The 10,952-nt window shown below is 57.2% G+C and overlaps 1 protein-coding gene across 1 annotated transcript; it reads right to left on the minus strand.

The window, feature by feature from the left end:
* Positions 1-1,358: 1,358 nt before the first annotated feature.
* On the minus strand, positions 1,359-3,200 carry CH63R_11483 (Homeobox and c2h2 transcription; the record flags this gene model as incomplete). The annotated part of the gene is made up of 2 exons (XM_018306457.1): positions 1,359-2,971; positions 3,038-3,200. 2 exons carry the CDS (start codon positions 3,198-3,200, stop codon positions 1,359-1,361), a joined length of 1,776 nt encoding a protein of 591 aa, XP_018153298.1.
* Between the last annotated feature and the right edge of the window lie 7,752 nt (positions 3,201-10,952).

Consider the following 10,952-nt stretch of genomic DNA (forward strand, 5'->3'; position numbering starts at 1 on the left):
TGCAAATAAATACAAACAACACTCCCCACCAAAGAAGCGCTATCCGTGGCGGAATCTCCGCTGATCTTCCCCCCTCCACCCGCACCGACTCTCCCCAGTCCCGTTCGAGTGTTTCTCCCGACCGTCCCATCCCATCCCATCCCATCCCATCCCATCCCCCCTGCTTCACGTCCGCCTCAACTCCACGTACGCAGTACTTGGTACCCGGGACACCTCACGAGCACCAAAGCAGACGGGTGCCGTTTGGGGTTCTGCCCACGGAGTGAAAAACTCTCTTTTCGACCCTTCCCCGTCTGATGACTGAACCATCAGGAACGAGCCCAAGTCATGCCATGCAGACAAAATCAAGGGTGCCGTCTGTCTTGACGTGACCGAGAGGGTCGGCTCGTGCTCTACTTATCATCTCTCCCCCTTGACTCGGATCCCTCGCGCGACGAACCACTCAGACGGCGCCCCTGCCGGCTCGGTACTGGCTCCGGATCGGCCTCGCATGAGTCGCTCAATGCCCGTGGAAGACAAATTGTGAAAGAGGGACGCCGGACGACGACGGGACACGCGGCTGGAGCAGGGCGGTCGGTGGTTTAGAAAATGTTGCGAATAAAAAAGTCAACAGGCAAAAAAAGACGTCGCGACATCTCTAATGTCATCTCATCTCAACCTTGAAGTGGAAATCGGAGTCCTAGCGTGGGTAGGGGAAACATGTTCGATTTTGACTGTTTCGGCCATGGGTGTAATACGTGAGGCCGTAACAAGCCATCAGCATGTCACCCAAATGATTCCCTCTTGTTGGACCCTGGCCATCAGTCCCACCCCGCCTCCTGTAGTCGACGTCTATCTGTTGCTCTGGATTTGAGACCCGCCGTCTGGCTCTACCATACCTCTTATCCCATCTTCTGTCTCTCTCTCTCTCTCTTTCTCTCTTTCTCTCTAACAAGAGTTCGACTACCTGTTCTGCATCTTCCTACTGTCTCTTGAGAGAGAGGATCAGCCGCCTCGTGACGACCACAACCCCAGTTGGCCATGATTGTAATATACAAAGAGTCCTCCTCTTTCTCGTCCGGTCGTCATGTCCGTCCAAGGTCTGTGGTCGTAGATACAGCGGAACTATAGGAAAATGTGGCAGTCGACCGTTTGTGGGGGTATATGTCATCGTTGCTAGAAAACTCCGACAAAGGAAAATCGAAACGATATGTAAAACAAAAGAAGAAGAAGCCATCTGCTGCGCGAGATGGAAGCCGAAGTAGTATGTTGATACTGGCAACATGGACCAGCTGGCGCCCCCAGTCGGTGCTCTCCCACGAACTATCCTACCGAGGCCGGCGAGCGGATCCGAGATGCAGCGCGTGGAAACGCCCTGTCTAGTAAGCCTGCCCCGGCGGGAAGAAGCCGTCCGTGTGGGCCGAGATGGCCGGGCTTGCGAGACTGGCCGCGTGCGACGCGTACTGCGAAGAAAAGTCTGCCATCATGCCCGGGTCCTGCATCTCCACGTCCGAAGACTCGGGCGTGCCTGCTGCCATGCCCCTCAGACTCTGCATGTCGTCTGCGATGATGCCGCCGTGGTGCATGGCGCCGCTACTGGATCCAAAGGCCTGGGCGTTGCCGTTCGGGTCGTACATCGACGAGGAGTCCAGCGGCGTCTGGAAGAAGTGCCCGAGCGTGCTGTGGTTCTGGCTGCCGTGGTGGCCCTGCTGCTGGTGGCCGTGATGACTCGAGTGGGACGAGTGCGACAGCCGGGAGTGACTGGCCATCGAGTTCGATGCCGGCACCTGCACCTGCTGCTGGTGCGGGTGGTGAAGCTGCGGCGGTCTCGCAACCCGCTGCTGTCTGGGCACGTAAACTCTCCGCTGAGATGCCATGTAGGCGGCGAGGGCGGGGTTCGCGCCGCGCGATATCTTGAACGAGAACGGATCGGCCGGTTCGGGCGCTGCGACGCTCGGCTGTCGTGACTTGTGGCCCGGCATGTGCAGGGTGCACGTGTCGGCGACCGGCGTGACAAAGTCCTCGCGGAACTTGACGGCGGTGCCCGGGTCGGAGCCGAGCATGAGGGCGTACTGCACGAGCAGCTTGACGTCGCCAATGTGGCGGCACTCCAGTCGTTTCCTCAAGATGCCAGACGTCTGGGGGCTCCATTGCAGGCTGTTGCGCGAGGCCTCGTTCCACATGGACTCGTTCCAGGTAGCCTGCACCTGACTCTGCCGCAGGAGGTTGCGTATCCTGGCCGAGTACGTCCACTCGCCGCTGTTGGATCCTTCATCGAAGTGCTTCACGACGTGGCTCACGTACTCCTTGAACGTGGAGCTGGCATCCGTGTCGCCCTGTGCCTCGAAGACTTGCAGGCAGTTGTCGAAGCCGCACGCGAAGACGACCTGGGGGCACAGGTTGACCTTGGCCTCGTCCAAGGACATCCTGGAACCGCCGTGAGCCTGCTTCAAATGCGTCTTGTATGCGCCCTGCCAGTCAAAGACCATCTGACAGCCGCGGTGCCGACAGAACCATTGGGCGTTAACGTTGTGGAAGTCCTCGATGTGGCGCTTCAGGTCGTTCTTGCGCGTGCACGTCTTGGTGATGTCCTCCTCCTTGCAAAAGCCGCACATAAAGGCCCCCTTCTGCTTCGATGAGCTCGTCGTGCTCGACGCGGCGTCGGGTGCCGTATCGGACGACGTGGGCACGTCATTCCACGATTCTTCCTGGTGGGCTTGGGCAGCGTGTTGTGCCGCGTGTACATGCGCCTGTGCCTGGGCTTGGGCTTGGGCTTGGGCTTGGGCTGCTGCGGCGGCGCTGCTGCTGCTGCTCTGACTGCGTCGACCTAGAATCTTGGATGTACCCCGGGAAACATTGGAGATGATGCTGCCAGTGATGGAGGATGCGTCGGAAGAAAAGGTCCTGACGCTCTGGGTGTCCCAGACGCTCGAGGGGTCGTCCGATAGGATGGACGACTGTGCAGAAGACACGATGGATGCGCCGTCCGACTCTGCGGTGTGGGTTCGGTGGTCAATGGAGGAAACAGAAACACCAAGAAGAAAAAGGATGCACTTACGAGGCCCTGTCGTCTCCTGGATGAGGCGGCTGAGTTCGTCTGGTCCGTATCTGCCAAGGAGGTGCTTGATCATCTGTCGGTCGAGAACGATATCCTTCTGCGACAGTTGTTGGCTGGACCGCTGGGAGGAGCCATCGGCCCCGGGCCAAGCATTTGCGGACATGGCCCCGGTTATGCGTCAATGTCGGTCGGGTCGTCTTCTGTGGAGAGCTGGACAAGAAGAAGCGCCCGCGAACCTGTACCGATGTTATAAAGCGGGGAGGTTTCCGGTACTCGATCGACTGTACGGTTGACCGTTGGGTTTTGTGTGTGATGGTATGTGTATTTATCGACGATGGACGACAAAAGAATAATAAATGAAGGAAGAAAAAAAAAAGGAGTGTGTATCGCAGTCAGAACCAAGGGGGGGGGGGTGTGAGTGCGGAAGGTGGAGTGCAAGATTTCCAAGCGGCCGGGGGTGGTTTAGGACCTAGCGCTGGGCGCGACGTGGGAACGAGGAGAAAGGTTCTGGTATGAACCGGATGATGGACCGGATGATGGACCGGATAGTATGGTTGTGGTTATGGTGTGGGATGGGCAAGGTTGCTGAAGGGAGGGAGGGGAAGAAACCAGCGCAACCCCAAGTGTCGGTAGTAGCAGCAATGGAATGCCCGTCGAACTGACCAAGTGCTTGTCTCGATGATCTCTCTTTTGCTGTCTCTGTGTGTGTGTCTGTGGACCTGCATCCACGTTGCCGTGATCCAACACGGGATGATCGTTAGTGCGGGCGTAGAAGCAGGAACCGATGGAGTCAAAAGAGAAGGCCAGGGTCGACGATGTGCGTGTGTAGTCTGTGTAGAGTAGTATACGATGTATCCGTAGTAGTAGTGTATAGTGAATGTATGTGCGCAGAAGTCGATGACAGCTGGTATAGCGTATGCGCGGGATATCTGTCCGTGTCCTTGGAATTGGGCGTCGCGGAAGGCTGGGCTTGGATCTCGTCGACGGTAAGACGGGCGCTCCTCAGTTAGCTCGTGGCTTTCCTCTCTCTCTTTTGGACCCAAGAAATCGGACGGGATGAAGAGGGGAGGGAGCGGGACGACGGGGAAAGACAAGGCAAGGCAGCCCGCTCGGTTTATGTTGGAGCCGCGTTTATTTGACTGTCGGCGTGCAGGATGCTAGGAGGGTGTCTGTGGTCCACGTCTCCCAGATGGCTCGTCGTTGGGATTGACTCGTCGCTGGCATCGCCCTGTCGATTCGAGACGAGAGGGAGGGGAAGGGGGGCAGGAGGAGAAGGCGAATGAACAAACGAGCGAGTGTGAAGGGGGGAAGGAAAAGGGAAGAGAGAGGGAGAAAAGAGTCGTGGAAAGGAAGAAAGCTGGGCTGAGAGAGCTGAGAGGGAGAGGGAAAACGCAGTGAGTGTAGCGTCTGTATGCCTCTCTGCTCTGCTCTGCTCTGTTCTGCTCTGCTCTGCCTCGCTTCAATCTCGCTGTCTCGGCCGTCTGTCTTCTCCCCTGACAGCCTGGCTCGCGTGGGTTCAGACGGTCTTGGATCGGATTGGGCTGGGCTGCGCCGACGGAGCAGCCATCGCTCATCGTCAGACTCTCTGCCTCTTGTCTCCTCCCACGTTGCCTGATGGACCCCGAACCCTACTCCGTGCTTCGTACTCTTTACTGACTTTGGCCTGGAGAAAAAGCGGACTGTTCGTTTTACCGTGCTGCGACGGGCCCCGTCGACTCTGCCATGCCAAATGAACTTAGAACAATGTGGTAGGGGAGGCCCGTCGAGGGGGGGGGGGGGGGGTTGCATCGAGCAGTCAAGGGGAATACAGACAGGTAGGGCCAATCCCAAAGGGATCCCAGACCGGCAGCGCGAGTTTCGACGTCTTGGTCGCATCGGGGGGTGCGATAACGAGGCAGGTTAGTGGGCGGCGACGCCACCACTAGGCCGTCCGAGGGTGGTCCAAAGATAAAGGCAAATGGAGAATCAGAAATAGGACCGCTGCCTCTTCCGGGATGAGGCAGAGACGAGTGTTGAACTTGCAGGGCTGGTATCGCGCCTTGGGCCTTGGGCTGTCCCCCTCCCCCCTCCCCCGGTGCTACAGTTGGAGCACGGCGCAGCAGGCCAAGCAGCAAGGGTGGATGGATGGGCCAGGTAAAGAGGGAAGGATGATGGTGGTGTACTATGTACCTGTGGGTGCGCTGTGGTGTGCTTTGGTGTTTGGTGGTGGTTGTCCTGGATGCGGTGGTTACACGTACTGCAGGCGATGCGAGGGGCCCCTGGCTGCCGTCACCTCTCCTCTGGGTTTCTCTGGACTCTGGCCTCAGTGGCCTGCTCATCGGTTCGTTCCATCCGCCGCACAGGGACAGGACAAGACGGGACAATGGATTGTGGATGTGGGTGGCTGGCAGGCAGGCAGGCAGACTGGCAGCCGACTCCAAGTTCTCCAACGTAACGCGGCGCCGGGTCGACAAGTTGATGTCGGCAAGCCGCCCAGACACCTACCCACCCACCCACCCCGACCGAGCACGTCTCCCGTTTCCTCGACTCAACGTCTGTTAAGACAGGCTCTCGGGGTACACGACGGCGACTCCTCCCCACGAGATGTCTGCAGCGGGTCGCTGTAAGTATGTTCTGAAAAGGACAGGAAAGGTTCGTCCCCGAGCCTCAAAGCCAGGGTCGACGGGGAGATACAGCGGCTTCATCGGAGGCTGGGATTTGGGACAATGGTCGGCCGTGCCTGGATTGGATGACCGACTCCCCAATCAGACGTCGTGGATTCTATTCTCTCCCACCGAAACCAGAATTGATTGACGGCGCCGGGACATGCGGGTCAAGGGACTCGTCGAGGTCGAGGGGGGAACAGCCCAGACACGGACAGGGTTATCGGCGCAAGACCCCTGAGACGAGCAGGGCTGGTTTGAGTGGGATAGCCCGCGCAGGCGGTCACACTGACTGGGGGAGAGGAGGTAAGCAAGCAAACACGTGAAGGAGAGACGCCGATACGGAGAGAGAGAGAGAGAGATCAGCCAGCCATTCATGTCCAGGAGGATGGACGAGACTGAGATTGAGGGCCGGTTTCGAGGTGGACGCACGTGGTGGCGTGGGACGGTGGCGGTGGGCGCGCATTGCTTGCTTGCTTGCTTGCTTGCTTGCTTGTTTGTCCCGACTTCCCCCTTTCGGTTGCGTGATGTTGAGAGGACTTAGTTGCTTCTTCTGTCCGACTAGAACTTCCCGCTCTGGGCGAGCCTGCTGCTGCAGCAGTGGGCGTCAGCAGTAGAGTGGTCGGTGGTCGATGGTCAAATGGTCGGTGGATGATGAACGTTTTGCCTTCATGCTGTGTTACGGAAATGATCGAGTTGAAGCTTGATGAGTGGAGGGATTTCCTGCGCACCTACCTACCTACCTACCTACCACCTAAGGTACCTTGGCAGCTTGGGTACCTACCTACCCAAGCACTCTGTGCACTCCTGCGTTGGGTATCTTGTATTCGTAGATACCTACCTACCTACCTTGGGTAGCTAGGTGGGGACCGAAGCACTTGGGTACGTACTTGAGTGGTAATGTGGGATTGGGGGAAGGAGCGTGGGGGGAGCCTGGCAGTCGCGAAGCAGGAAAGAAGCCATGCGCCACTTTGGGCAGGTACGGAATATCTCATGCTCTCACTTACTCTCACTGTCACCGTCACTGTCCCTCTCACACTCACGCTCACGCTCACTTCTGGTTCTCACTTTGATCAATTTTTTTAAAATAAAAAAATTACTCTCACTGTCACTCCGTCACCCTCACTCTCATTCTCACTCTATCTCTCCCACTTTCTCTAACATCTCCCATACCATGCGCACTTGGCGGGTTTCCTCAGGCTTGTTTCTAAGTGCGAGGTGCGCCACATATAGCAGGCCAACTGGCTTCTAACAAGGACTGGAACCCTGGTACCTGTATTCGACAACCGAGTTCCTTCGTCATTCTGCAGCCAACATGGTCCCCATGAACCTGCAATGAGCCATTCAAACATTGATTCATTCCGTCCTTTAATTGTAGTCCGTGTTTGAACTGTAACTAACTCTGGCCACAACATAGACGCACGCTTCTACGCTTCACACGGAGCTCCCCGTACGATGTCGTGCGGGTGCGACAGAGTACCTGTGAGTGCACCAACACCAAGGAAAGGCCCGCTTAGATAAGCCTTTCACGGTGCGTCCGCTACTCCTGCCCCTCCTCCTCCTCCTCCTCCTCCACCCCCAATGGCTCCAAATGGCTCCAAATGGCATTTCCAAATAACTGCCTCACCCTCCCTCCCCTCCTCAAATCACGTTAGCAACAAGCACTGCCTCTCCAAACTCAATTTTGCTGCCTTTCCGTCTCGGCGTCAGCTCCGCTCCAGCGATGGCCCCGGGAAACGGCGCACTTGCGAAACGGATGCAAGCCTTGGGCGGCATTCAAGGCTCTTCCCGGCTGGCCCGCCCCCCCAACGAGACTGAGAATTTCCCGCCCACGAACTCTACTTGTACGCTCCAAACCAGATCAGATACATGTGACTGTGTCCAGAGTCCAGAGTGCGGATACTGACCTGACCTGACCCGACCACCCCCTGCATCGCCTCTCGCTCAAGGTTTCGAGCTACTCCGTTTGCTCGGGATTCAGACCTCCATCAGACAAACAGCAAGATGACCGCCTCGTTTCACGCCTGCGGCAGACTCGTCACCTTTCATCCCCCCCAAGTACCCAAACAAGTTACCGTACCTTTACAACCAATTTCAACAGGAACAGCACTCACTCGGGGGATCATCGGCCTGCTGCAGGGGGCGCCGCGACACCCTGCAGCAGCTCATGTCCCGTCGTCCCCGTCGCCCCCTTCACTTCACTTCACTTCACCTCACTTCACTTCGAGCTTCACTTCGAGCTTCACCTTCAGGGTTCGACAACCACCATCCCATCAGCAGCAGCATGCTGCTGCGGGCTCTTTACCGCCATGACCGCTAGCGCCGCCCAGTGTCCCAGCCGAGAATGCTTCGAGAATGCCGTCGCCATTCAGCATCGGCTTTCCTCCTGCAGGCTCGGTCCAACCAGCCTCGTGCATCAGCTGGCAGCATGCACCCAAATGACGCAACACCGCTCATTCTTTCTTCTCCGGCACGCGGTGTCGAGATTCGGCGGTGGCTCGATGTCGCGCCCTCTCCTCCTTTCCTATCCGCCAGTGTGTGCCCATGAGTGCGTGAGTGTGTGGGTGTATGTGTCTTACACTGAACAATTACACATTCTTTTTCCAGATCCCCCCCGGCAAAGGCCCGATCCCCGTCTGGGACTAGGGCGACGACCCGCGGATCCACCCATTGGCCGGCCGGGTGGGACATCCACCCTCCGATAGCAGCCGTCCCAGTCTCCCGATCCCACACGACACATGTGAATGACAAAAGAGCTCCCACCAGACGACAGCTTCGACTGGCTATTCAAATGGCTTTTTCAACTGCCTCTTTCGACACTTTGGGCTCGGAGACCATGAGCTTCAACGCTGTGCCCCCCAGAACACAAGGGCTTCTCGGACTTTCGCGGGCTGTCTCTCTCTCTCTTACTCTCTCACTCTCTCTTCATCCGGGCAAAAGAGTCGAGTGGTCAGCTTGATGGCCCTCACTATCAGCCCCCAACGCGCAATTCTTATTTTTATTTTTGTCCTGTGCAAACTACTATGGTTCGTGTCACCAATATCCGAGCGGCTGAATGCACCTACTCTTCAGCCGCAACCGTCTCTCACTCCCCCCCCGGGGTGGCATATAATTCCGCGCTGTTCAGTCGTTCAGTCATTCGGTTGTCCGCTTGCTCAGGCCCGGCAAACACTCGCTCACCTCCGACCCCATGACCCTGACCCTGACACCATTTGTACTTTGCTGCTGCACCGAGCTTGAACGTCTCACGAAACAACATCAGTCAACCGCCAGTGCAGCCTTTAACATGTAACCATTGATACGGCGCCCTCCCTCTTTCGTTTCTCGTTCTTCCCTCCCTTGCCCCCCCCCCCCCCCCTTCTACCATGTCGGTTTTGACCCCGTTAAGGCCGTTCGGATCCAAAGCCGACCAAGCCCAGCCTCGCCCCCCCGGACAAAAAACCTTAATCTCTCCCAGGCTTTCCTCGCCCGGCCGGACTTTCGGTCTTGGTCTCGGTCAAAGTCCGGCGCCAGCCCCGAGTCGCGCGCAGCCCTTTCGGCGCCAGCCGGACGGACACACCTCCGCCGGCTCCCATCCATCCTGAGAAGAGCAAACATTTAGACTTTTTTTTTTATACTTAATAAATTCACCCGTCGGCGACTAGACGAGACTCTTGGCGTTGGCCCTTCCGTTGCAATATTCTGCCCCCCCCCATCCCTCCCCCTTCAGCAAGGCGCCACCGTCGGTAAGTACCGAGAAAGAGAAGAGGAAAGAAAGAAATGATCCTCCAGCTCTGACACATCCCACCCTCCTGGACCTATGAAAAGAGGCAGCGGGTCGCCGTTGTAGAGAGGATATGGGGTTCGCCCGCATGAGCCGCCAAGCCCAACGCCGGTCGTCCCTTTGCCCCATGACACTTGTCGTGCTGCCCGAGCCGCGTCGTCTGTCCTGCGTCGCCGAGGCCAAAACAATCGCCAAACCGCTGGCCACAACCTTCCTCAGAATGGCCCTCCCTCTTCCGCCATCCTCTCCGCCGGTCATCTTCCCGCGAGGACCATGAATTTTCGCCCGACCCCGTTCCGAAGATTCCCACTGCGTGATGATTAGTGAGCCCGCGGCACGTACCACCCAGACCGGACCGCATCGTCGTCTATCGCCTTCCGCTTTTCTGTCTGTTGACTGCCCCAGTTGTGGCCAGACGTGACAGTCGGTGAACTCTCCAAGTTCCGGCTCGGGCTCCATGTCATGTCCTGCAGCGCCAACGCCGTTGCCTGAGGCCTGTCGGGCCCAGCGAAGTGTTTGCGGGTGGTTTTCTCACTGCGGAATGGTTCGGATTCCTTGGCAACGAGTCGTCGACCCGTCTCCGTATTTCTACCATGGATGGCTACGTGTCAAGACAGCGCTTCGACGTGATACTGCTCAGCCGCTCCACGATTCTCTGCGCTTCAAACGGCGGAGAGTGCACAAAAGGTAGTGGAATATACGGAGACCCTTCCCATCTGGTCAATACTGGCGTAATTCTTTGTGTGAAGACACTCCAAGATCAAGATGAGTTGGTTTTTGTCCCATTCTATAACTCCTCTGGCCTCAGGGCCCTAAGCAGTGGCGTCACTTGCTTGTCCATCTAGCTAGGGGTGAACCCAAATGCAGCTTCAACCGAGATTGAGTTGCTGTCGACTACATTCCTGCAGATTCTGGAAAGCGATTGTGCAAACCATTTCTTCTGCCGTGTTTGTACCTCTTGGGGCCTACGCCATTGGCACTGGACTGGGCCATGACATCCTTCACATCATCAACCGAACCCCCCCCCCCTTTGAATGAAGATCGGGATGAAGAAGGCGACTTTAGATTCAGCTTCCAGGACTTGAGCTCACCCATTTGTAGAAAGCTCGGCAATGCTGTCATGTGTAGATGTGCCGCTGACATGGACCTGTCACACAAACTCCCACGAAAGCTCTTCGACGTCGAGACATGGCGATGAATGGCGATGAATGGCGCTTGAAACAGAATCGTAGAGGACCACGTGGGAGTAGATCGGACGTCTCCTTGCGAATCTGCCTTGTTCCGCACAATGGTAGAAAATCACACACACACACATGATAATCCAGAGGTAATTCAGGGGTAGCTTCTATAGCCCACGTAGAACCGACTCCATGCGACGCTCTTTGAAACCATGAAACGCTTTTTAATTCAGACACCCTCACGTCGCATCCCTGCTTCAACCGCACCACTTGCATGCCCACCATCGAAACAGCCTCTACAGACCACCAACCACCCCCGTCTTTTCTTTCCC

Source organism: Colletotrichum higginsianum, chromosome 8, assembly GCF_001672515.1.
Source record: "Colletotrichum higginsianum IMI 349063 chromosome 8, whole genome shotgun sequence".
Classification (NCBI taxonomy): domain Eukaryota; kingdom Fungi; phylum Ascomycota; class Sordariomycetes; order Glomerellales; family Glomerellaceae; genus Colletotrichum; species Colletotrichum higginsianum.